The 27,991-nt window shown below is 44.1% G+C and overlaps 1 protein-coding gene and 1 long non-coding RNA gene across 2 annotated transcripts; both read left to right on the top strand.

The window, feature by feature from the left end:
- The first annotated feature begins 291 nt into the window (after positions 1-291).
- Positions 292-985, top strand: LOC108094813. Its single transcript, XR_001771578.2, has 3 exons — positions 292-537; positions 602-755; positions 811-985. It is a non-coding gene; the product is annotated as an uncharacterized LOC108094813 (long non-coding RNA).
- Positions 986-23,142: 22,157 nt separating this feature from the next.
- On the top strand, positions 23,143-26,188 carry LOC108094946 (organic cation transporter protein). Its single transcript, XM_043208362.1, has 4 exons — positions 23,143-23,181; positions 23,589-23,956; positions 24,350-24,493; positions 24,556-26,188. Exons 1-4 carry the CDS (start codon positions 23,143-23,145, stop codon positions 25,523-25,525), a joined length of 1,521 nt encoding a protein of 506 aa, XP_043064297.1. The 3' UTR covers positions 25,526-26,188.
- The last annotated feature ends 1,803 nt before the right edge of the window (positions 26,189-27,991 follow it).

Below are 27,991 nucleotides of genomic sequence, written 5' to 3'. Positions count from 1 at the left end.
CAAAGGGATTTTCGCGCTTTTCTTTCTGATAGCTCCGAGCTCGGGGGATGGTTTGGCTTAACGGTTAAGATTGCACTTTTCCGCCTGCTGGTTTCATTAAAGTTTGCGTTTAAAACAGCTCCATTGAGTATTGGTTTGAATCGTTGCCTGGTACAAATTGTTGTTCTTCAATTTAACAAAGTGAATTCTTATTCCAACGAAAAATATCGCAGCAGTGCTTACTTTTATCAGCTTCGGATTTTTATCAATCATCTCTTTCTTGAATTTTCTGTTCAATTTTATAGAAAAAGAAACAACAATTTATTAGAAAAACATGATTGAATAAAAACAATGTGTCGAATTAACCGCTCTACTCTGACTCGACGATTGTTCTGTGGAATTGTGGCAGTCGCCGTAATTATATCATGTGTCGCCCTTTTAATAATTTTGTGTTTTCGTAAATGTCTTTATAGATTAGATCTGTATGAAGAAATATATCTGGGAGTCGCCTGCTTTACACTTTTAGCTGCAATATGTCTTCTTTTCGGATCGATCTATGTATTAAGTTTCATTTCCTTCAACACAATTCATATTTGTTTATGCTGATTTCTTGTATTTATAGCAAATCCGCATCCTCGTGTGGATCTGGATCCTGATAGTTGTCGCAGTCACAATCACAGTCACTTCTGTAGAAATAATCAGGCTGTACAGGGACTGGAACTATTTCAGTGACCTATCAAGAACTTACAAAATAATATTTCTAATAATTTTTGCATGTGAGGTTATCGAATTTAGAAATGGCATATGCACTTTACCAAACTCTATTTTCAGTTTCAATGTTGTGTTTGGTTTACGAGACTATTATGTATGCCTTAAATGTGAAAAAAAGTGAAGAGGAACAAAGTCGGACTGATTGCGATTTAAGACGTTGTTAACAGTTGAATATCCATGTATAGCAATTTATTTTGTAAATCATTCTTTGTATTTTCCGAAAAATATTAAAACTTATTCAATTTCGCATGTTGATTGATAAAACAAACTGTCTCTTACGTTGGTTATGAGTTTTTGCCTGAGCACTTGGGTGGGGTCCCCATCCCCTTTTCGATTTTATTGAGGCATGGAGCCTCAGTCTGGAAGCGAAATCAATGACAGAAATATGAAATGAAAATATAATTGGTAATTTATTGTGTCTACAGATCGTTGCTGCAAAATGCGAGCAAGCCAAGTAAAATAATAAATGCACATATTCGTTTGAGCCCGCCTGGATATGCATATCCCCGATGCAGTTGTGTTTACAGCCTCCCCGGCGACTCCCCGGAAAAGTGTGGTGCGGGTGGTGCGTCATGGGCCTGCAACTGCTCCACTCCAGCGAAATCCACTCGAGTGCGCACCAATAAAAATAATAAAAATTTTGCCATAATAAAAAGCGCAGCGCACAAAGAGCAAAAAACACCCGAGCCGCCCAAATAAATCACACAACTTTGCAGACAAGGGATCCCCCAAGAGTCGGCTTGGTTCGATGCACTGGAAAAAAATAGTGCTGGGATCTGTAATTCAAGTGACTATGCTATTCAAATTCGGTTATTTGTTGGTATGTGTTAAGGGGAAGAGATCATAAAATGTTATGAAGGAATGTTCCAACATTACGAGATCACTTCCATAAAATCCAACCTTTTCTTTAAGTGCAGCTATGCAGCAGAGGCGCCAACGCTGCACAAGAGAAAATGCAATGAATTGGACGGGCTTTCGCATAGGACTTTCGCAGTTGAGTTAACATTTAAAACCAATAAAAGAGTTATGGAGTAGGATAAATTATTAGCATAATTATATAACCCCAAATGGTTTCCAAAAGCTTCGTCAAGCACAAATTTAAAATAAATAAATATCAGCTTTTAATAAGAAAATGAATTGTGTAGAAAAATATCTTTAAAAAACAAATGCAACTCAGGTCAAAAACATTAATTATTCCACTAGCACTCAGTTATGCAACAGTCATGATCAAACAACAAGCTGCGTTGTTCGACCAATTGTTTGGCATAGATCAGAGCAGTTTTCCAGCCACGATAACGACTTTAACAATGGCAAGCAAAACCGCGCTTTGATTTCTATAAATCAACGGTCGCTACGCAAACTGTCATGGCAACGGGGAAAACTTTCCATTTTCCGGTGCTGGCGGCGGCTGCTTTTGTTCGGAAACGCAGTGCACTTGGCGATAAATCAAGGCCCAGATCGCCTGGCAGATCAAAAGCCGCAAAGCGATCCACAAGCCATGAGCATCGGAGCGAAGGAATCCAAGCAATTCCGCGGGGAAGCCAAGCAGCAAACGATATTGTCAAGCCTCGCGACCTGTTCAACCGACTAACGAACTGCGCGCTGTTCGTTCATTAGCGCCATTAAACCAGTTTTGACATTTTAATTAAGAATGTGCAACATTGCGTATGCGCATTCTGAGCTGCCAGCCAAGGTCAGGATCATAGATCATAGGCGAGCGCTTATCGCCGTCTACAAGCAACAAAAACGGCAACGGCAACGGCAACAGCAATAGCAACCCGCTAACAGCAGCATCGCGCCGTCTTATCGGCCATATCGGTCGCCAGCATCTGCATTTGGCCATGTCCTGCGGCTGCCAGTGCGACAAGGCCAAGAAATTTGCATTTACCAGACTGTCGCCCACTTAATTACGCAGCAACGCAACAGTTGCAGTGGCTCTGGCTGGCGATGTTGCTATTGCACTGGCCGTTGTTGCAGTCGCCGGCGTTGCAACAGCATGTTGCACACTAACAAGCCTGCCACCGAGCAGAGCTTCTCGGCAGGAACCCCGCGAAGCCAAGGGGCACCCGACAAAAGAATTCTAAAAAACAATATAAGTAGAACATTATGAGCTTTGACTTTGGTAGTTAATGATATAACGAACTACTACAAAATATTATCTTATTAATTATTATATGTTAGATTTTTCATAACAATAAAATATTATGTGAAGTGTTTTTTAGACTGGCTGGTTTCTGGAAACTTGATTGTGTTTCTAAAATATCTGAAATCTATGTTGTCACTTACGTTTACCAATTAAGAAAATAAATAAAAATCTTTTCTTTATCTTTTAGTTATCACAATAAGAGTTATTATCCATTTACTTATTCTTATTTTCTAACCAGATTAATTACATAAAACCGACATCTTTGCAGGGTGCACGAGAACAGCCGACATTGTGTATCTTGAAATATTTCGCAACAAATTATTCAACACTTTGCATGCACACCAAATGGCTGCGAGGACGGAGGCGACTTGCCGCTGAACATGGACAACACGAGGCGACTGCGACCCTCGGCCCCCGACTCGAATGCCTGATGATGCCCACTCCGGAATCCGGATCGGATCTGAACGGATCGGATCGGATGGGGATGGAGATCGGAATGGAGATGGAGATGGGATAGGATCGCCCAGCTCTCGCTCCCAGTGAGTCCCTTTGGCCCTGTCAGCATCTTGTCTCCGCTGCACACTGCTGTTTGTCATTTCCTCCGCCTGCGGCTTGTTAAGTGCTGGTGGAATTTGCCACATTGCCACAGTTGCAGTTGCAGCCAGCGGATGACAACCGACGGGATGCAAGTCGGTAGCCGGCGAGGGGCAGACGTAAATCATGCCAATTTAAATGAGTGCAACCTGCGTTTTGACACTTGTCATTGTCATGGACCCCAAATGTGGTCTCCGTTTGATTGCCACTCCGTGATCTGCAGACTGCATGACGTCGTCTGCATCTGCACAGGAAAACATTTCGTAATTAGGAAATCCAATCTCATTAGCTATAATTAGTGGTTCCTAAAGTCAGAAGGAGGGTGTTCGTTTAAGTCATTTACCAAATAGAAGACTTTATTGGAATTATGGATTTGATTAACCAAACAAAGATTGAATTATTTTTAAAATGACATTTTTTTGGACAACATAATTTGATTAAAAATCTTTCGGAATAAATTTCAAATTTGTAAGTGTTATGATATATAGGTTTTTTTTGCAGTGTGTGATCAAGTCCCTATCATTGTCACCGGAAATGTTGCACTTGTCGGCCTGGCGGCTACATTAATCAGCTTGCATTTATGGCCTGCTGATTGAGTTATGCCTAGGATCCCATTCCAACGACACCCACGATCTCCATTAAAAAGTTATCACCTATTTTTATCTTGGCTAGGAGTGGTCAACTTGGTCCAAACCAGTATTCCTAAGCTGACTAAGCCCTCTTCGACAATATTGTTAAGCCGTTTTTTACATACTCGTAAATGTCTTTAATTAGTATTTTCAATGGATAGTTATAAAAAAATAACTGGTTAAATCCCACAAGGCAATTTCATAATCAGTGGAATCCCTTTAAAAAATCTATATTCCTATCCTTTTTATTTGGCAATCATAAAACTCTCCTTCAATAAATCACTGCAACATCTAAGTTTAATGCAAATCATCCTGTTATTACTCCACTTTTCCACTGAAGACCCCACTGAAGGGATCTGGAGTCCAAAGGAGGAGTCTTGATATCCATTGCATCTCGAGTGGATTCTCAGTCCAACTGATTGGTGGGCTGCTGAATGCTAAGTTGACGCTTTGATCTTGTCTTGGGCGTAAATCTGGTGATGCGCTTTTGAGATTAAATGCCATTTGTGCGGCGATGGAGCTGGTGATGTTTGTCTTCGATGTCTCCGCCGAACGAAGTGCACCATGCACTTGGCAAATTAAGAAGGTCCGCGGAATGGGATGCAATCCCAACAACGACAACAACACGGGCACCTGTTCATTAAACGAGGGGGGAAAATATAGTGCGCCGAGTGCAGTAAACAAATGTAATCGACATCCTGTGTAGGCCACAAAGGATGCCGCCTGCAATCGATGAGTGCCGGGGGGATGGGGGAGCAGAAAGGGCGCCTCCATGGCTAACAAAAGGAAAAGACAGGCTCACACACGAGCGCCGCTCGGTTGAAATGAACTGGAACGCAAAGACAAACAGGAAAAGCGAACCGCGGCCGAGAACTCCGCGCAGCACACAAAACAAATAATAAACACAAGCATTTTTGATTTAGCATGAAATTTAAATGACCCGCCGCACAACCACACGCAAACACACACAAACACACAGACAGACACTAAAATTCTGGGGAGGCAGATGGTAGATGGTAGATGGCGGAGCTGCAGCTCAAGACTTCACTTTGCGTTTTATTGTCAGGGCGCGCAAATATTGTCAAAAGACTTTCGAGAGGACTCATTCCCATTCCACCGCATAATACACAGGAAAAAATACCTGGAAGAAAATCTACTAATAATCCTAAGAAAGGAAATCTGATTGGAGAATATAAAATGTAATATCTCATATTTACTTAAGCTGATTTGGACAAGTTGTAAAATGTTGCGTATTAATGTTGGATGTAACAATTCCTTTAAAGCTTGAGGTTTACCGATTTTTTATCTACAATATTAAATTTTACTATCTTCTTTACCCTTAAATTATTATTCAAATAATTCTCTATTTAAGATATTTTTCTCAGCGCATTTGCCAGACATTCCCATTTGCATCTCTCGTTGCAGCGACGGAAGCGCCAGTGAAGAGCAAAAGATGCCGACAAAAAAAAAGGAAAGATGGGCCCAGGGTCTGGTCTTTGGTCCCTGGTTTCTGGTCCCTGCTCCCTGTTCCCTGTTCCCTGACCCCTTATCCCTAACCCAAGTCCCGAGTATCGAGTCCCTTGAGCCTGGTCCTGTTTTGTTTGTCCCGGCGCTTCGAGTGTCCCCTAGACGATGCAGAGAGCACTTGTTTGGATTTATATTTCGGTTTGCTTAGGTCCGAGGAACCGAGGAGCTGAGGAGCCGGCTAAAGTGCCAGGCAATCAAAAACAAATTATGAGTGCTACAATTTGCCCGGGGAATGCGGATCGTAATGGGATCGAAATGGGAGTGGGCAGGCCTCCTTATCGCGCGCTTATCGATGTTTATGGGTTCAACTAATGCACTTGGCGTGCAGTTTCCACTCGGCGTTGGCATTGAACTTTCGCCGAGGCGAAGAACGGGGCCTAAAACAATGGCCCAATCGGGCACACTCCACTGACCCACTTGGCCGGGGAAGAGGCGGCCTAATCACGGCTGCAAATCCTATATCAATAATTGACTTGAAAGCAAACAATTTATGATGACCTAAGCTCGGGCCCCAAACAAAGAGCGCAAAAGGGTGCGGTAATCAAAGGAATTGGCTAGGAGAGAGGGCGAGGCGATTGGGCCAAGCGGATAAGGCCAACTCAGCGCCACGGCCCAAAAGCGATGACTGGGATGAAGATGATGATGATGATGATGGCGATGCCGATGCCGAGCCGATAATATAAACGATGAACGATAGAGCACGTCGACCCACACAAACTAATGTGAAAGTCGACGGGGGAGGAGATTCCGATGACTGGCAAAGGATGGATGAAGTCGGAACTGTTGCTGTTGCTGTTGCTGTGTGGCTATGTTGCTGCTGCAGCGGATGACCTTTGGAGAACCCGTCATCCAGCTCCCAAGTGAAAACATCTCGAGAGCAATAAATGGCAGACGGAGCAGAAAGCAGAAAGCAGAGAGCTTAGAAAAATTCGGAATTCCAACTGGAAAAGCAAGGCAAATAAATATCTTATGGGCAAGCGTTATTGGCGGGTCTAAAACAAAGGCCAACTGGGTCAGCGAGTCAAGGACCAGTCACTCAGTCAGCAAGTCAGTGTGGCAGTCCCCAGGGAACTGGCCCGTCCCGGTGCGGTTCGAAGAAATCCAGCTGGAATCATGGACGGTAGCAAATAAGTGCATGCATTTCTGAACTGCAAATCAACGTAATGATGACTCTGCCCCTTCTATGCACATCTCAAATCGACTTACTGACAACGCAGCTTGAGACGTCTTGCCAACTTCTATTCCTGTTCCATCATCAGTTTGTAGTCGGGCTGGAGCTGGTTTCCTTTTCAGCTGACTCACTTATGTAATAGCCAAATTGGCATCGACATATATATTATCGAAGGGGGGAGGCGGGCGAGGATTTGGGTTTCGGGGCCAGGCCGTCTGCTAATATGATTGCTCCTTAACCGGGAGCATCAGCAAGCCTTGCAAAATTGCATGGTCATTACTATTAGCAGAAGGCTCAAGGGGTTGTTGGGAAATCGGAAAATAAGCCAAATCTAGCCAAGGGAAAATATATGAACAGCTAAATTATCCTAAGGGTAGTGAATTGATTGAATTTCATGCGTAAACCAGAAACTTCTAACATTCAGAAGAGCGAACATCATAAAAGTTAATTAATCTTTGCAAATATATATCTAAAGTTTAGTTTTAGATACAAAGACTTTAGGTTTAATCAAGCTAATAGTACCCAATGCATATTAAACTGAAAACTATAAGCATGTATATTTTTTTGTAAAATCAAATTAAATTTAAGGGAACTTCGAGGGACTCAAAGCCAAGGACTTGAACTCATTATCCGTAGCCGAAACGGCTTCCTCCCGGAACACCAACCGTGCAGTCTGGCCAATATCTTTTGTTATCCGAGTGCCAAACTGCTAAGTCCACATTAATTACGTGTATCTTCAAACAATATACGAGATGCGGTGCCAAGACATCGGTCCCAAGCCCCAGAGGGGCCAACATGGCTAATCAGGTCCGTGGCTGCTGCCTGGCATTGTTCACTGTACCGTTCGCCCGGTCGGTCGGTCTGACATCATTAAGACCACATATCCACGTATCTACGACGGATCCACTCGACGCAGTGGCAGTGGCCAACTAATAACCGCCGACGATGAGAATGCGAATGAGAGCGGGGAGTGGATGCACTGCAAGGAAATTTGGGAAGTTATCGGTTTTCAATATAAAGTGAATGTCAGACATTACGGTCATCGAATATTTAGTTTCAAATAGAGTCCTATGTTTTTTAATAAGATATTTTAAAAAATATATGGTGTTCTTTTAATTTAATACTTTTTCATATTAGGAACTTGGGAATATAAAGGATCGAATTCATCGAATTTATCTACAGAATCTATATTAAAGTTGTTGTTAAAGCTCACTGTTTCTAATTACCCCAAGTTGTTTCTTCAAATTTAGTTCTATTTTAAATCCATTACTATATGGAACTTGCGAATTTTCTCTCCGTGCAGCAGCTCGATGAGACGACCGACGCATAGCGCCACTTAAGCGAAGACGCTGTGCGTCAAGCAGCGCCGCAGAGTCCGGCGGGAGAGCCCAAAGCCGACGGACATTGAGCCTGCGGTTGGCGAACGGAGAACACGGACGGTGGCTAAAAGGGGGGAGGGGGCGCCTGCGACTCTGGCTGCTTGTAAGCTGTCAAACTCGGAAATTTGCAATGACAGCAAACATTGCCAGAGCGCAGATAAGCGGCGAAATGAACGCTGCACAAACTAAAAACTCATTGTCAGGCGCTGTCTGTTTGCCAGCCGACCGACCGATCCGAACCGCTTTGGGGGTGCGTTGCTGCATAATAAACTGCTGGCCAGGAGGCGGGAATCCTGGTTGGGGGCAGGGGGAGGGGCCACAGGGAACAATAGGGCGCCAGTCGAGCTGCTGCTTGGCCGCTGCTTTGGCGGCAAGAGACTGCAAAGAAACAATAAACACACGAAAATAATGTAATGAGTTGCAGCGAATGGAGGACAAGTGCAGCTTGGGTCGCTCGATGGGGCCACAGTGGGTTCAAAGTGGTTTAAAACATGTCAAGGTATTCATTGGAGAATAAATCCATAGTAGAAGAACAGAATCACTTTTTAGAAACACCTTTATAAGTAATTGGAATAGGTTTTATCTCTTATGAAAGGAATCTCAATTGATTTGTTAAACAAAACGCACAAACTCTAATTAACAAGCTCTGCAATAATCATATAACGCCACAAAAAAGTATGTAATCAGAATATAAAAAATCTAATCAAATTATAAAAACTAATTATTATTACTTAATTTAAAGCCCACTGTTTCCGCTGAAAGCGTAGCTTCTTCGCTTGCACTAAAGAGCATATTAAATTCATTTTTAAGCGAGTCCCGTGAGAAACTCGCCAAGTGGGCGCGTCTTTAGTGGGCAGTCAATTCTGGGGGAGATGATGGGGTTGGGGCTCTTCCATAATTGATGCGCCATGCATTACTAGACAAAACTGACTGCAGCTGGGGAAGAGCAAGAGTGACATCAAAAGGGCTTTTAGTCCCGCTCCGAACTTCACTTGGCCATCTTTTGTGGCCATCGGCAGTGTCCGCATCTCTGCTTCTGATTAATTAAGAATTATTTTAATTAACGTAATAAATTTGCGGCCAGCGGGCAGCAAAAATGTGCGGCCATATAACTCTTTCCTCTTTTCCACTCCGTTTTTTTTTCGGGTTTTTTTGCTGGCCTGCTGGCTGATTTCTGGTTGCATGTGCTTGTCGAACGCAGCCCGAAAATGTGCGAAAATTTATGTTGCTTGCGATTTTGGCGACGACTTGTTTGCAACTTGTTGGCCATGTTCGATGCGCGGCAATTCCATTCGGCTTTTGGCCAAGCCTCCGATGCGCTGCGATGCGATGCGTGTTTGTCTGGCAAGTGGGTCAGAGCCACAGTGGCCATCAGGGGCAGAGCCAAAGTCAAAGTCAGAGCCAAAGTCAGAGCCAAAGTCAGAGCCAAAGTCAGTGCCGAATTCAGAGGGAGAGTCGCCGAGTGCAGGCCCCTGCCGAATTTCAATTAAATGCACATAAATTAAAAATTAGTAATAACTCGGGAACGCGGACCCCAAAACAAAACGTTGCCAAGCACGCAAGGCCATTAAAAGGGGGAGCACACTGAAAGAAAATCTAATTTTTTACAGTTGCCTTGAATCTCTGAACAGAAATGGGATGCTTGCAAAATGGAGTCATGGAAGTATCCCAAATGATTTAGGATTAAGTCGACTTTCAACGCAGTAAAAAAGTATTTAATTAATATAAAATCTTGTATAAATTAAAATATATCTAACTTAGATTTTTAGTTAATTATAGCTTTATTTCATCAGCATACTCTATAAGTTCTATTCAATTTTACAATTGTCTCAATACTTCACAGCCACTTCTTCACCCATGTACTCCATCAAAACTTTCACAGGAAATTTTATAAATGCCTCTGTGGGCTTCCAAAAAATATTCGTAAAGTATTGGTACTTCAAATTTAACTCTTCAATTAAATGGAAGTTAAGCCATATCCAATTTATTTCTGTGCAGCAGCAGCTGTCGCCCGCATAGTTTGCGATGCGGATACGGATGCGTTTACGGGCCAGGACGTGACCCGTTCGTAACTCGTTCCCAGCTCCCGGTTCCCTTGTCCCAGATTCCAGATCCCAGTTCCCTGCACCTTGTTCCCTGCTCACTGCTCCCGATTCCCCTTGAAACCTGTCGTTAAAAATCTGTGGGCCAGCCAGGCAGTCTCGGGCAGCCTATTAATTAGCCAAACTCAACACCTGCTGTGCGGCAAGCAAATTAACTTGACAGCTGGGAAGAGAGGCAGGCGAACCGGGAGACTGGGATCCAAATTGGGCAACTCCGGCGGATACCTGGGCCCGATTGGGCTGTGAATTGGAAAATAATTGTGCGACGACCATTAAATTACAATGCCTGGATGGATTGGGCCCACGTTTCGGCAATTAAGACATTATAAATAAACAAAGAGCAAATAGTTATTAACTAATAACTGGCACGCTGCTCAGGGCCGATGTGTTGACCGTAAAAGTTTTCCGCTTTTCCTGTTGATAGAGCGCGCCAATGAAATATTTATGTGCTTGCCACCTGTCGAGGGGTCAAGGGTCAAGGTTGTCAAAGGAAACAAAAAGCGAATCGATGAACTCAGCACAGCTGAAAGTAATTGCTCGACGGTTTGACGTTTGAGCTAAACGACCATATGGGAAACAGAAATAAATCAACCCAAATTTAGGCACTGATTCACGTTTGTATGCCGCATAGTTCCTGGCAAAGCGATTATGAATTATTAATTGTGCACTAGTCTAATCTGAAAACAGATTTAGGCTAAATAGAGTTCCTAAAAGGGTGCATTTAGCTGTAGACTTGAATGTTAACCAATTGTTCGCACCCCTGCCCGATTTAATGAGCACGGTTCAGTGCCCCTTTCATTATGCCGACCCAAAGCCTTCGAGAACTCAACCCTCGACGAATCGTTGTGCCTTTTGACACACACCTGTGCGCGTTCTCAGCCCCAATCCACAGGCTTAATGTTGTAACAGACAACCGCATAACAACAATGGCACAACACCTTTGCCAACACACAACTTCCACACCATTTACAGTTCATTGAATTCGCCCGATAAATACGCATAATTTGTATACATTTTATGCGAAACATAGAGGCTCGAGAATCGGGACTCCGTGATTTGCTGCATTCTGCTCCACTGAGTTGGCAACGCGAACTGACAGTCCTGCGAGCAGGACCCTCGCCAGCCGACTGATACTGACACCCACCGCTGCGGAAAGGACGAGCGGAAGAGCGGGCCATAATTACAATTTGAAATAAGCAGACAGTTAACCAACACACACGGGTGAAAAGGAGCGATGGCGGTGGCGGTGGCAAAGGCGAAGGCTCTTCACGTCGGCGCCATCATCCATCCGCCCACGGAGAAACATCAAAAACTTTTGTACATTAAATCAAGCATCCTTCGCCATTTGTTGCTATTAACGTCAGTTACAGTGGGGCCTCTTTGTTTGTTTTATAAATACTTTTTATGTGCCATCTCATTATTCTTATAAGAATTTGTACTTATATTTTCGAGAATATAAATTTTCTAAATACATTTCGGAAAAAGTTGAAAATAAATTAGTTAAGCTGCAAAAAATAACTTAATATATTTCAATAAACTTTTTGGTGGTTAAGGCTATACATTTTTGAGATTATCTGGTATTGTCTGATCAGTCAACAAGATTTGTTTAGGTACCAAATATTTCGGCTCACCATAGGGAGGCTCGTCTGTACTTCTCTTCCTCCCACTTTTCGTACTCTTTGTGCGCTGCTGCTGATTTTCCGTTAATTTCCGCAGCGCGGCAATCGTTGACTTTTCAACGGGAGCATCAGACTCACGGGAGGGCCATTAGCAGGCTCCAAAGGGGGTGGAAAGGGGGTTATTGAGGAGTGGGTGGGCGAGTGGGTGGCCTTTGTAACGCTCACATGCTAATTCGCACACCCGCTCACATCCGTTGGGGAGTTCGAGAGGTTAGCCCCCATTGTTATCCCCCCGTCGAAGTCGTTGATTTTTCACATTTCAGCCTTTTACACGCTTCCTTTCTGTGCATTTTCCCATTTTGCCGCTTTCCCTCGTGAATGCGCGTGAGTGAGTAATTTTTGTTTACACTTTTGTAAATAAAGATTTATGTCGCACGGGGTCGCCACCGAGTGCGGCACGTGGCACCTTCTCGATAATAAACCGTGAGCAGTTTATTTACGCAAATTGATTAGTTCGATTATGTTCGACAAGTCGGTGCAGATAGAACTGGATTTCCAGCCTAGACCGACAAAAAAAAGAAGAAAACATTAAGAGCGTCGCTTTAAAAAGCGATAAGACCAAAATAATGGGAGGCAAGGGCAAGTGATAAGGTGTTCAAAATTAGAAACTGGGACGATCCAAAAAAAACCTGCTTCAGTCTGGGGCTTTAATGCTATTAATACTTAACAGTCTATATTGCCATCATACGACTTATAAAAAAGCAAACAAATACATAAATTTGTAATGTATGTGTGGAAAAATGTCGTTAACTCTTATCTATTGATATTATACGAACATGTAAAATAAATATATTTATTTTTGGGATATTAAACTACACATTGTATTTACTAACATAAAATTTAATATGATAAAATAGCACATTAAAATAATCTCTAAAAGCAACACAAAACACCTTTGTGTGGTAATGTAACTTTCTGAACAATAGATTCTCCAAATGTCTCCTAATTAGTCATGTTATTCTGCGAAGAATCTCAAGTTCCTCTAACCGTAAAGATGCTATTTTGGATCCGGTTTCGTATCAAACCCTTCTCCACGACTTCGGATCATTAAAAGTTTTCGCTAAGCAAATGCAATACACAATTTTCCACGGCATTGTTGCTGCTCCTCTGTGTCCTGCCACTTGGCAGGCGAGTGGAAAACTTTTCCACCAACTACAACAACCCACTAAGGTTGAGGGTCGTCGGAGAGAAGGCGAGGGGCAGTGGAAAAGCGAAAAGATGGAGCAAGTGTAAAAGAAATAAACGGACTTAAAATAGGAAAAGTCAACATGAGCTGGGCCATTGCGTGTCCGGGGACAGGACGTTTGCCCAGGACTAACTTATTTTATGCCGGTCCAGGGCGTGGACAATGATAATGCGAGCAAGCGAGACGCAGGAGGTGTGACAGAGATGGGAGGAGGAGGGAGGGAGAGGCAGGGAAGGGGGGTAAGGGACTGGAGACAGGGCAAACACAAAGATGAGATTTGTTCTTCTCCGGGGGCACAAAAGCGGAACGGCGCTCAAAATGACTGACACGGCTAGCTGGTCACATGGTCAAGAGCGTGAAGCGAACCATGGCTATAAAGCACACACACATTGTCGGGAAAAAACAGGGAAGCAGGATCACACAATAACAAATTAAACATTAGTTTAAAATATTCAATATTAAATAGGACTCTAAGTTAAAAGTTGAAAAAATACAATCAAAAATTATTGAAGTAAAACACAATTTTTAATTTCGTATAATTAATTGGTAATATTATTAAACAAAACAGATGATAAAATACATGATATTGAAGGATTTGAAGAATATAAATATATATATGAAAGTTCAAAGGTATAAATGTAACTTACATTTTTTACAGTATCCGTGCAAAATGAAATTCCGTAGAACATTTTGTATCTTGCTTAGTTGTTTTAAACTTTATTGTTTACGCTTGTGATCAGGACGATGGCTCCTCTTTTGGCCATCTCCTCTCGCCAAGCTCTTCCCATCTTGGCCCGGCCATTGTGTGGCTCTAAAACATAAACGGAAGCGATTTATGGCGCAAACACAATGAACGAGCCAGCAACAAACAACACAGCAAAAGAAGACGACGACGCACAACAACAAACACACACAAAGGACACGGGACCCGGTCACACAACAATTTGTGTAGTGTTGACCAGCAAAGTCCTGCATCCTCGTGGCAGCTCATAAAAAAAGAGAGGAAAAACTCACACACACCGGCCAACTCAAACAAACGGTCAGGCCAAGTTAAGTTGGCGTCTACGAATTCCGCTAATCCAAACAAAAAGTTAAGCACAAAGGAGCGAACAATAAACTTTGGAGAAATATCAACAAATTAGAAAATAGCCGGGCTTTTAAGCCGACGTTGTTTTTAATTTATTGAGATTTTTAAATGAAAAAATTATTGAAATATTTGTGTTGGAAAAGTATGTGTTTCAGAATATGAAAGGTCAGCTTGCTGCTTTTACAACTTGGGTCGGAAATAAACATTTTAAATTTCTCAATAAATAATATTTTTAAAGTTGTTGTTGTTTGTAATCATGGTATAAATCGAAGCAAAATATTTGTGGGTATTTTGATGGTCTTTGATGGTTTTGTTAAACCATTTTTAGGGTTCAGTTACAACGATTTCTCTACCAAGGTGTGTCCCCAAAAATCCGATTAAAAGTCGAGCCAAATTCCCCCTAAATTTGCGCTAAAAATCCTCTAAGCTCTCAACTCCATTCGTTCGGGGTCCGAGCTGCGATTCCATTGTCCGCTGGCCGCAACTAAAGTGCTTGTCACTGGTCACGGACCGGAAGTATCTTTATTTCAGCTTTGTTTGCACTTGCACACACACATTCTCCAGCGGATACTCTCGGCACACAGATACCCACACACTGGCGCAGGACGGAAAGGAAGTCCAAGTGTTATTATCCTGCTTAGCCATAATACGTTGTTAAAATGTTGAGACTTTGTCATTTGCCGGGCCATACTAAAAATCACAAGAAATTGAAAAATGCCTGCGACCCGAGGGGAGGATTTTGATATACATTTGAAGGAGCAAGGACCGAGGGTCCTGGGGAGGGTCCGCAAATAAATGCCAAGACAACCGGGTGTTAAAAGGAGGGGAGAAGGGGGGAAGGGAGGATCCTTGCCAAGATTCCTGTGGGAATCGTTGACAGGCGCGTGGCCATTTTGTCTTTGCGCCTCGAAGGGGACTTTATTAAATTTTCAGCACAGGAAATGCTTTGAGTACTTTGCCGCCGCCTTTGATTTTGATTCGCCGCCAATTTTTTGGATCCATTGCCATTTCCGCTCTTCCGCTTTGCATATTTCCCTTTAGGTGAAAGCGGGGAGGGGTAGGGAGTGAACCGCCTACAGGTGGGAAAGGTAATGGGCGCCGCATAACAATTAAGTTCATTAAATTTCAATTAATTCCATTAATTGAAGCAGAAATATGCGTTTCATTTGATTTGTTTTGATAGGTCGTCGTCGAGCACGCCGAATATTTTAGATGAATTTCTTTTCGTCTCGCTTTCTTTTACTTGCAATTAATTACGTCAGCCAAACCACAATTAAAATTAATTTGCCTGGCTAGCAAAGCAGCTAGCCGAAGGAGTCCCGGAAGCTGGGAAAGCAGGAAAAGCGGGGAAAAGCTGGAAAAGTCCGAGTTCGGCATCCGCATGTCTGGCAATAAAAATTCTCGGCGTAATTAAAATCAAAGGATTTCGCATTTAACAATTTATGTACGCTATAATTTTTGGGGCGGCAGTAGACACTGCGAGCGCGCTCGTAAATTTCCCCACACCCGCCAGTCGCCCGCTGAAAATCGCTTTATGGTCGTTAATTTGTTGGCCATGGCAACGGAAGAGCGGGAAACGTATGGGGAAGGGGGAGGGGTGAGGGTAGAGGGGGTACTGTGAATGCTCCACAGTGTGTGCAAATGATTTGTTTCCTTGGCGCCTGTTTGAAAACAAAGGCTGCTGACTGACCAGACAACGACAACGGGACACTGGCCAAAATGCCGGACTGCAGTGCACGTGACTGCATGCCACACATGCCGCAAGGACATGTGTGGCATCCCCAGTCCCACTAGCATCCCCAACGCCCCCGCCATGCCACGCCCATCCGGGTAGCCACTGCATTTCATCGCTAATTTAAGTTAATGGTCATTGTTGTAAATTACATTAATTTTAATGCGATTTCGCACACACGCATGCACCGGAAGTGCTCCCAATCTGCCATCGCCATCGCGCCCGCTTTCTCCCCGCTTTCACCCCGCTTTCCCCGATTCCCCAAGGGAAAGGCTTTTAAGTGTGTGATTGTTTGGCCATTGCACTTTTATGTAATTACCGCACTAACAAATTACACCAAGTGTCACAAATGAATGCATTTATGATGTGCATTTTAAAATCCCGCAGCCACCGAAAAGACAAGCATCATATGGACAAAGGGGTAAGCAGTGGAGGGGGGAGGGGGAAGGGATAGTTAGAGTGCCGGCATCCAGAAGCCGTAAAAACGCACCAAGTGGCCCTGTTAAGTATGCTAAAGTGCACTGCTCGCTGCGTGCGCGTAATTAAAATGCATTTTGCACGGTCAAGGGATTAAATCATTGTTGGGCACTTTGCCATTATGACGCACACTGTACCGTTCAGCGCCAATTCCTCATCAGTGCACGCACATACCACTACCAGTATTAATGTTAAATAGAAAAGCTGGAAATTATTTTGGTACTTCAGAGGAAGCAAAAAGGCAGTTAGGTAAAACAACTATAAGCCCGAAAGCGAAGAGAACTGTGGTTATCAGTGATCAATATACCTTAAAGGCTCTTAACCTTTTTAATTAATATAATCTGCATAGGATCAAACAATATTAATATTTATTTTACTGCAAACTTATTTTGTTTACTTTTTTAGAAAAATTAATCCTGTTTTTGCATACAGAACTCAAAGAGTTGTGGCCAAAATGCCAACAAAGTAAAGGCAATTCTTTCAGCTTCCAACTTCAACTGGCTGGGAGCAACTCTTTTCCAAAAACCCCATTAGGCCTTGGCATTTGAACTGGATTCCTTGTTGCAAACGGCCATGTAAGTACGTTTTCTGCCACAAAAAACCAAAAAAAGGCGGGGCCAGCACTCACGTATGGGGAAAGGGGGTCAAAGTCCCGGGCCGTTCACAGTGCTTCGGTGCATTTGCATAAAATGCTGCAGCAGCTCCAAAGCAAAGGCAGTGCAAAAATGTCAGGTGCAAAGTGGGCAGCCACAGCAAACGCGGCGTATACGCAATGCGGAGTCGAGCGGCAACGGCAACGGCAGCAGCAGCAGCAGCGAAAACAAACTGGAGAGTAAACAAGGCTGTGAAGTTGCACACTCGGGGCCACAGAATGCAGCATGTATGCATATATAGAGGGTTCTATCGGGCGGATCGCATTCGAGGGGGACCATAAACTGAACGACTGATTGAACAGCAAACATGTCGCCCAGTAGCTCAACTCCAGTCCGCTCTCCCATGTAAAACACATGTTGCCCCTTATTTCTTTTGCCATCGGCAACCCCGCCCCCGGATATCGGGCAGTACCCCCTTGTATCCAGGGCGGAGCCAATTTTAAGCAAATATTATTGTTTGCATTTATGTTTGTGTCTGATATGGCACTGGCGATAATGCACTCGGTGCGTATGCGGCACGAATTCAACACTGTTCTGCGGGCAAAAGTTTAGAAATATATTTCAACATAAAGAATATATAAAATTAAATCAAAATATTTGTTTTAACCCTCAAGCATTTATAGGTAATTTTTTCCCATAACGTTTGGTAGTTTTAAAATCATAAAACCCTAATATAATTATAACAATTTGTTTTGGTTTTAGTTTTCTAACTTCAGTGGAACTTCGTTAAACTTTTTGTGAGCTCATTCGAGGGCAATGAATTTAGTTATGGGAATTTTGTAGCCGGGTGTGCGGTGGACTTGCTGATGCTGTTATTCCTGTTGTCCTAGGTCCTGTTCTTATTATTGTTTCTGTTGCTGCAGCTCCTGTTGCCGTGTTGTGTGACTTGAAGCGTGGCACAGAGCAGCATGTAAACACAACCTCAAATTAAAATATGTTTGCTTATGCAGTATGTAGTGCAAACTGAACGGCAAACTATAACCAACCGATGCCGTCCCTCCATCCTAGGCATAAATTAAAAGTTTGCAACACTCGCACGGAGCTCGGAGTTTCGCTCGGCAAAAGCTAATTATGCATAAAGCTGCGGCCTGACAAGGGGTTTATTTACCTTCTGGTCTACTGCCATCCGAGCGGTAGCAGTGTAGCTGTTTTGCCACAGCCCCCGAGAATTGGCAACCGAGGGTGGAGGGCGGAGGGTCGTGGGTCGGCGTTCGCCAAGCGGAGCGGTATTATGACAGCTGCCCCGCTGACTGACAGGCTGCGGTGAGAACGGCTGTCGGCGGCGGAAATTAAACGCCTCGATTCGCGTGCCCGTCACGCGTAAATCAGGTAACACAGGACTCTCCGAGGCCGCTGGCCAACAAATTGATTACAGCCCTTCAAGTCGATGCCTATGTACATTGAGAAAAACATATTTCACAGGTAGAAGTCACCATTGGAGCACCAGATGGGTTCAAAATAAATTAAGTGTTATAATAAATATTAGAAAAATGTATTTTTTTTTAAATAAATCAGCCATTCAATTCAGAATGCATTTAATTAATTTATAACCAATATATTGTTATGGAAAACCCTATGTGTTATTTTTAAAGATTTTCGAGGAAGTGATTATCTTAAAAATGACTTAAGTGAGCAACTTAAGGGGAGATCAAAAGGCCTATTTCGGTTTGTTTATACGAAGAATACAAGTGGCTCTGGAAGATGAGATCTCCTCAGCATGGAGCATCTCACTCATCAATCTGGGAAGTGTTGGCAGGCGACTCATCATCATTCCCACCAGCTTCTGGCATTAATTCCGAGCTAGAGCCGTCAGTAAACCACCAAATTGGGCAACCTCAGAGGATGATCACGAATCCTCGCCGGCCGCTGATTTATGTGACACACATTAGGACGTCCGTCTAGTGCAAATTGAAAGGGGCCCGGCTTAGCTGCAACATATTGCCGCGTTTTATTATGCTTCGAAATTAACAATTTCAACTGCCCGCAGCGGCAGCCGCATTCCATGTTAATGCACTTTATTGCCCCCGGCCAGTCGAAATTACTCAAAAAACGGCGCACAAATTGCAAACAGGGCGCGCATAAATTAATCGAAGCCTAGGCTAGCGAAATTAAAACATTAATCTGCCGCCCGGCCAAGCAGCATAATAATTAATGCCGGCTTAAATTTATTAATTTATTTATAAACCCGAAAAGGGAGTCCGAAAGGTACGGAAAAAGAGGTGCGAATCGCAGGCCGAATGCGAAGTCCTAGAGGATCCCTTCGAAACGGGAATGATGTGCCGTCCGACAACAAAAAAACAGAGACCAAAGACATCTCCAAATGGCCTGGGATGAAGTGGACAGCAGGATGAGGCAGCGGCTTCTTCGGCTCTGCTGAGCTGTGCGCAGTTTTTAAAAATGTCAGTACGCCCTCCAGGGACAGATTAGCGATTAATCTACGGGGCATGGTCACATGCACGCCCTTCGGTCTCCGGTCCTTGGAGTCCGCTCCCCTGCATCCCTGCATCCGTCTTCTCGCCGAGGGGACGAGGTAACGATTAAAAAATCTCCACATAAAAGACTGAGCACTTAATCAAAGCGGATTTAGCGAGGAGCAGGGCGACTGCAGAGGCCGGGGCAGAAAGCCAAGGCAACCAGGGCCAAAAGCGTTGATGCGGCGCTTTGTTTCTAGCTGCTTCTTCCCGCAATGAACACCCTGCCATCTGAATTGGGGCACTAAGACATAGTGAACCGATTGGTCATTTAACTGGTTACGAAAAACAAAGATATGTAAAACATTTCCCTTAAAAAGTTAAGGACTCTGCTTACTATTTTACTGGATATAAAACCGATGTCTGATCTTATAACACATTTGAATATTTCTTCCCAAATATTTTACTCTGACTTGTAGCTTAAAAATACTCATAATAAAGGGTTGAGCAATTTTGAAATCAAATCCCTTTTAATTTCGATTTAGTATACTCTCAATTAATCTTTCCTCTGTCCAAAACCCAAGTGCCGTAAGTAAAATTTCAATGTTACACGCAAGCAACTAGAAGGTATATAAACTATATACAACTATATCTTCCCCGGACAGGTAGCTAATTGCAACGAGACGACAGGCAGATGCTCGATAACCGAACAGGTGCTTTGAGGTGTGTTTCTGCTTCAAGGGTAGTTTAGCCATTTTCCCATATATAAAGTAAGGTCAGTTTATTGATTTTTCGCAGTTTGAAACGAACACTTGGCAGGTGTGAAGTGTTGATCCAGAAAAAGCGAATTTTTGCTCAGGTAAGTTTTTTCGTACAGAAATATTTCTCTACCTTGTAAGTAGCTATTTGGATAAACAATGTATACTAAGCAGTTCATTAGAAGGTTCTTAGTTATTGAATCCACTAGATTTTCCAAGTCAGAGCATCCTCCATTCGCTTTTCTTTCTGCGGTAATCGCCTTAGTTGGATTTTAACTACATATTACAAGCACTTTTATTTCGCTAAGCGTTGCTCATAGTTTTCGGTGCGCTTTTTCATTGCAATGCTCCCAGCTTGCAGCATCCAGCGGCTCCGCCTCCACCTCCGCCGCCCTCGAGCCCCTCGAACCCCTCGGAAAAAGACCTTAAATAGTGGCAAAGACATCTCGCAGACTTGGCCCGCTGCATTTGTCAATTTACTACGAGCTGAAAGGGGCGTGGCCGCGCATAAAAATGATATATGTGAGCGCTGAGTTAGCAATTTTCGTATGAATTGGCAGAGTTGCAGTTGCTTCTGCTGCTGCTGTTCGCTTTATGAATTTCTTTATGGCCAACCTATAAAATATTTTGATTGCGCCCTGGTGTGTGTAGAGTGGGAGGGGAACGGGAGGGGAATGGGAGGGAGGCAGTTTGAAATTAAATGCCTGCTGCTTGATTTGCTCGCTGGCTCTCAAGTGGATTCCTCGCAATCCGGCGGCCTGGACCTGGCCACTCGACCACTGTCCACTTCAGTTCAGTTCTGGCCTGCAATTATGGAAGAAAAACCGCAAAGCGCTCCAAAGCCGGCCCAAACATTTGTTGGCCTTGCCAAGTGCCGAATCCCCAATCCCGAATGCCGAATGCCCAATGCTCGGCTGTTCCAGCACCAGAATTTTGGCATTTCCCCTGTAATCCTTTTGTGTGCTAATTGGAGCGTTGCCGGGCCATAAATACCCGTTTCCCCGCTCCTGGGACTGGCGAGTACGTACGAGTATATCTGGCCTAAACAGTCCGCTCGGTGGCCCATTCAGGACACCGAAATCGGCTTAGACCACTTGTCAGGGCACCAAATGTAAATATTAAACGGGCTCTTTAATTGGATTTAGTTTTGTGGCTGCATGGCAGATCGGCTGGGCATTGATTCCCTCCATTTTCGCCCATCCAAAGTTTTCTGTTTGCATTAATATGTTATTTAAAATTGAGAGTTTATAATTTGCTAAGTATGGGTTAGGTTTTTTTTAATATTTAAATCATAAAAAATATTAATATATAGTATACAATCAATGTTCAATAAATCACCTAAGAGTATATTTATAATTTTAATTACTTGCCTTCCGTTTAACATATCAAAAGCTGATCATGAATGTTTCGCATGTTATTTTTCCCTAATTTATTTTCTCGCATTTTAATTAGTTGCAGCTCGCATCACAAAAAAATCGTTATTTATAGCTAATTGTTAAATGCTTAAAAGATTAGGATTATTAAACGCAATTATCAGCACGCCAAGTAAATAAACTTCCCGCCTCACTTGTTGTTGTTTCGTTCGCTAATATCGTGAGTAAACCATAAGTTATCAGGTTTGAGAAACGCGTGGTCAGCAGATGAACAGTGCGTGATTATGTTTGGATTTATTGGTCTGTGGTATCGACTCTCGGTCGGATGTCTCCATTAATAACCGAAAAAACCTGAAGTATATTTATGAATACAGAAGCTGTGACGAAAGCAGAAGCGAATCTCTGCCAAAGCAATTATATGACGTTTGTGGAAAGGCTTAATTCAGATGAGATAGTTTTGTAAACAAGAGATATATGCGAATGTTATCTCGCTTGGACACAAGTTCAGGGCAGTTGGTACTGTCTGTCTTATTGGCGACGCGTGTCGAACGTCTCTTATCATCTGGGATTAAAGTACATGCGTCCCCGAAGCTTTTTTATATAGACGAGCCGCGATGCTGGTGCCATTGATTGTGGAGCATCGAAGCCTTCCAGACGTGATTAAAAACCAGCAAGATTAATATTATCGCGCAATTCTATAAGTTTGGCCCCCGACAAGCCCCCGGAATATTCCGTTCAAAATTTATTAATGGACAAATAGGAAAACAATTTATTTAATTTCTAAAAAATTCTTTAGGTAAGTGCTTTACAACTTAAGGTGTTGTAAACAAAAGTTAAAGATTAAAACGATAGCAATTTTGTAGTGTAAAATAAGTGTAAATGAGTGTGTCGCTGAGAACAAAAAAGGTTTAAGCGCCCATAAAGATTTCACAAAGCTTTTTGTTTTGCCTTGTGACTTTGGGACTAAGCAAATGCATTTGAGGAAACTTTGATTCATTCAGTATTTCTTCGCCTCAGAAGGTGCTTTGTGCTTCAATAGATTTACAACGTGGCAGTCGTATGTGTTTTGTGAATGGTTACTCCATTGATTGGCCATCCAATTTGCATATATAATTCATTTGCAATTGTTGTGACATTTCGCCAGCCACTGACGATTGCGCAAAATGCCTCCGCCAGACAGGTTGTCGTTGCCGTGGGAACTCGTCGCGGAATCTCAGGCCAGAAATCTCTGACTCTGGCTCTCCGGCTCTCCGGGCAACTTTCACTGAGGCAGTGCTTCCTTAATTAAGCCATCTCAATGGGTAACTGGGACTCGCGGTTATCGGCGGGCAGACAATGGCTTAATCTGCCAGCCAGATCCCAGCATCGGGCGAAGTCCCCGGGCGCACCTTCCTCCAATTAAGCAGGCAGTCGACTTCATTTACCTACTTAAAGAGTAAAAGTTTAGCCCCAGTCTCTTGGCCTTTTGGCTGACAAGCTGCAGCGGCGATGGAGGCCGTACTCCTATTTCCAAATGCCATTTTGGCGGTGGATCCGCTGGCCAAGTGCTAATGCCCCCCATTCCGCCCTTCCGTCTTCTATTTCCCCGCAACTCCGACTTGTCACGCTGCCGCAAACTGAATATCTGCGGCTCTCTCTCCGCGAAAACCGGTTGATAGTGGTGGCCGGTTGCTGGTAAACGAAATCACTATCTGCCCGGGTTCCATAATTTCACGCCAGTCTGCACTGAGCCACACCGCTCGATATGTCCAATTTGCTCTGGTGCCGGCAAATATTTGAGAAAGTCCACCCACAAAACGAAAACCAGTCGGCGCAGTAGGCCTCTGCACTGAACAAAAAAACAGAGTTTTCTTCAAAATTAAAACACCTGACAGCACGAAATCTTTTTTATAGCCACCAATAAACGCCATGGCCGACAAACAGAAGAATGAAAGGCGCCAACTAAGCTGAAGCCCGTGGAAAAAACAGCCGATCCAATAATCTCGCAGATCGGCGACTTCCGGCGTTACCAGTTGTTCTTTTTCTTCCTGATCCTTCTGTGTAAATTCGGCTCGGGATGGCACACGCTGGGCCACATCTTCCTGGCCGCTCCAACGGACATATCCTGCGCCACCGCCAACGTCACGGATCCTTGCAGTGAAGAGTGCGAGGAGATCGAGTTCGACACCAGTGTCTTCAAATCGACCATCATCACCGAGTGGGATCTCACGTGCGAGAAGAAGCAGCTGGCGAGCTTGTCCCAGTCCATCGTGATGTTCGGCATCCTGGTGGGCAGCTTGCTCTTCGGCATGGGTGCTGATCGGTAAGTATATAATCTCTTTAGTAAAAAAAATCATTCGCTTACTTGCTGACTTACAATGCGATTAAAAGAGTTTCAAGGTGACTAAGCGAATGACAATTTTTCCGTTTCACTTTCACTTTCGAGAAGTTCTCGATCGATGAAAAAAATCATTTTTACATGAGAACTCTACAGTTTTGACTCCTTTTTTTTTGATACTTAAACAAAACCAACCATATTTTCATAGGACATTCAGAAACGGGAATTTTGTTCGTTAAAAGCCTTTTTGAAAATGTTTGTAATTTCAATTTCGTAAGACATTGCTGGAAACTTATCTTATCATCGAACTTGTAATAAAGCAAAATACAAATATTTGATAATATTTTTTTTAATATTGACTTCTTTTGTAACCCTCAGATTTGGCCGACGTCCAGCTTTCCTGACCAGCTGTTTCATGCAGCTGATCACCGGGCTGATCGTCTGCGTATCGCCGTACTTCTGGTTCTACTGCCTGTTCAGATTCCTGGTGGCTGTGGCCACGGCGGGAACGATGACCGCCAGGTGGGTTTCGGGATACCTCCCAACAGATATTCAGACAACTAAAATCCTCGTTCCATCCGCAGCTTCGTTTTGATCATGGAGATCGTGGGACCCAAGAGGCGCGAACTGATCGCCATTTGTTACCAGCTGCCCTTCAACATTGGCCACGCCTCCTTGGCCGTTTTCGCCTACTTTATTCGGGAGTGGCGCTGGTTCCAGTTCAGCATCACGATCTTCTCGGCGGTGTTCGTGATCTACATTTGCCTGGTGCCGGAATCGCCGCGCTGGCTTCTGACCACCGGAAGGGTGGACAAGTCCGTCAAGATCCTGGAGAAGATTGCCAAGTGCAACAAGGCGCCGGTGGACACCGTTCGTCCGGAGATCGAGGCGGCCTACGTGACGATAGCGGCCCGGCAGCCCGTGAAGAAGGGCACCATGCTGGACCTCTTCCGGACGCCGTTCCTGCGGGTGAAGACCATCTTTATGGCCAATAACTGGCTGGTGGCCTGCATGGTCTACTACGGCACCGCCCAGTACGTCTCCAGGCTGGGTGGCAACATCTTCGTCAGCAACCTGATCGCCGCCAGCGTGGGGATTCCCGGAACCATCCTCTGCGTCTTCATGACCAAGTACTTGGGCCGGAAGAAGACGCTGCTCCTCTCGAACGGATGCAGTGCCGTTGGGCTGCTCCTCCTCGCCTGCCTCTCGAGCCAAGGAGACATATTCCGGATATCCTGCGCCGCCATCGGGCTCTTCGGAGCGTCGGTCACGTTCCCGAACGTCTATCTGTACGGCGCGGAGCTCTTCCCCACGGTGGTGCGCTCCAACGGAGTGGGTCTCTGCTCGACGATCGGACGGATCGGCTCCATTGTGGCGCCGCTGATCTGCGACCTGGACACCTATGGCATCTGGATAGCGCCGCTCATCTTCGGCATATTCTGCATGCTGTCCATGCTCGGCACCATCTTCATTCCGGAGACTCGAGGACTTCCGCTGCCGGAAACCCTGGAAGACGGCGAGAGTTTCGGTCGCAAGAAGAAGGAGCAGGCTTAAAGCTTTTCGCGCAGTGTAGCAAATTGCAGGCGAGAATTTAACATTTTCGGAGCCCAGTTGAACCTCTAGTGTCTGGGCTCTGAAATTATTAAATTTCGACTTAAGCTGCGATTTATACGATGCGATATGTCAGTCACCGCCGAAACTGCCGTTCGTGCCGCAAAACAAGAGGCGAGTGAAGAAGGAAAAAAATTGAAAAATCTAGCGAATGCAAAAGGTAATTACCGCGGAGTAACTTCCACTTCGTGATTATTTAAACTGGGTTAGCAGTCTGAATCCAGCTCCACTGCTGCTGCTGCTGCTGCTGCTGCTGCTGTTCTCCAACTGCCTTAATGTCGAGGTGCAAAGCAGCCAAGTAACGAAACGCTCGAAAGTCCAAGCCAAGCGACTGGGAATGCAAACTTCGCATGTGAACCCAATCGATACGAGCCGAAAAAGGAACTTGGGAACTAATTCTCTTAGCCAATTTAAATCTCTAATGTAATCTGTAGCCGTAAGCGAGGCTTGTAGTCTGGAAAGAAGCACATCATCAACGCCTTGGAACAACATTGTCTACTAGTACTTGTAATTTATAATAAACATCGAGTAATCATTTCCCCATAATGTAGTTTAAAGTAATTTAAAAACGAATAAATCGCGTTTTAGCATTTCATTTAATAACCCAACTTGGCCACAGAATCGATTACACACATCAGCCCGAATGACATTCAAGGCGATTCCATTAGGTCGACTGCAGTCGATGCCCATGGCAATTATCGGCGAGCATCTCATCACACCATCTCACATCCTCTGGAGCGGCGGGGATGTGGTGACCTTGGCCACGCAAAAACCGGCTGGAGCACCACTCAAGGTTAATATTCATTGTCAACATTGGGTACGCCTCATTTGTATGCGGCTCTCGGCTCAGGTCCTCGCTCCTCACTCTCATTCCCTGCTACACGCCGAGAAAATGGGTTAACCTTTGCAGATAAAATACCTTTTAAACTACTATTAGTTTATTGGAAAAACCGCACAACAAAGCATTTATTATTCAAACAAATTCATATATTTAGGTTGGAAATTGATTTACACAAACTGTTTAATTTTAGTTTTCATTATAGCAATATTAAACCATTAAACTATCTTGGCTCATAATTCACAATTAAGCCTAAATATTTTTAATAAATACTTCTAAATAAACCCCCATTTTTCTCTGTGTACTATCTTGGCTCATAATTCACACTTAAGCCTAAATATTTTTAATAAATACTTCTAAATAAATCCCCATTTTTCTCTGTGCACCTAGCCGTCAGTCGTCGGCAGTTGGCAACATAAAGCGGCCCTCCATCCTTCGACTTTCCATCGTCACTCAGCCCGGGGAGCTGCAGTTGCAGTTGCGATTCGCAGAGAGGCCGAAATCGAGGCGCAGAATGGGCCAAGTTTTTAGCGTCATCGGGGCTGGCAGCTTGTCATGTCAGCCGTACGCAAACTGTCAGAATTGGAAAGAGCGCCCAGTAGAATGGATCCCGAACCGACTGGCGGTGTCGCATACTTAATCAGTGGCGGCGCGTCTTAGTGATAATTACCGGGCATTTTTGCAGCTCCCCAAAGTCGCCCGCTGATGTTGTGCGATGCGATGTGGCCAAATGAATGGCCAGAGCGGCTCCACTGTAGTCACTCGATGATTATTCATTGTGCCGGGCTCGAGTTGTCCAGCGCTCCTCCTACATCGCATCCATCGACTGCGGGCAATTTGTAGATATTCTGGTAGCCATTAAGGGCAACAGGCGACAAACATCGCTGAGGGGAATGCCATAAAAGTTAATTGCTTTGGGAACTCAAAAAGACAAAGGCTCTCTATCAAACAGTATCTTCGAATCGAATGTTTAAAATAAACGGACATGGAAACTTATTGAGTCAAGTCTTTTAGTATCGAAACGTATATTTTGAATTTTTTCTAGGCAAGGAATATTTTTTGTCCTAACCAATTTTAGTCCCTACGTTTCGTATTCATTTTTAAGGGACATAAAATCAAGGCTAGACACATAATTAAATAACACAAAATATTACACTTTAGGCAGAAATGACTCATTCAGTGACCAGAAAGGGACCAAACAAGGCTATAGATTACTTTTTCCGCCTCACAAAAGCGCGACACTTGAGCGGAGTTGTAAAGGCAAAACTGCCACTCAAAACTGCACAAGCGGCAACCTTTTGGCCAACACATGGCAAAATTCGCCGGGCCAAAACCGCAGACAGGCAACAGCGGCAGAAGCAGCAGCACGGAGACAAAACCCATTTAAGTTCAAAGCAAGCCAACCGACAAGACGATCATTATCTGAGCCGCATATCTATTTGCGATTACCGAGGAGCTGGCTGTGAGCCTGGGTTTAAACCCGGCCTGCAGATGAGGCGGCCGAGGATGAAGCTGGCCCGAATCGTGGGAGTTTGGGAGCTCAGACTCCACGGCGTTGTGGTGGCAAACGT

Source organism: Drosophila ficusphila, unplaced genomic scaffold, assembly GCF_018152265.1.
Source record: "Drosophila ficusphila isolate 14025-0441.05 unplaced genomic scaffold, ASM1815226v1 contig_414, whole genome shotgun sequence".
Lineage (NCBI taxonomy): Eukaryota > Metazoa > Arthropoda > Insecta > Diptera > Drosophilidae > Drosophila > Drosophila ficusphila.
The sequence above is the reverse complement of the archived record's forward strand: the minus strand, read 5'-3'. Positions and strand labels throughout refer to the sequence as shown.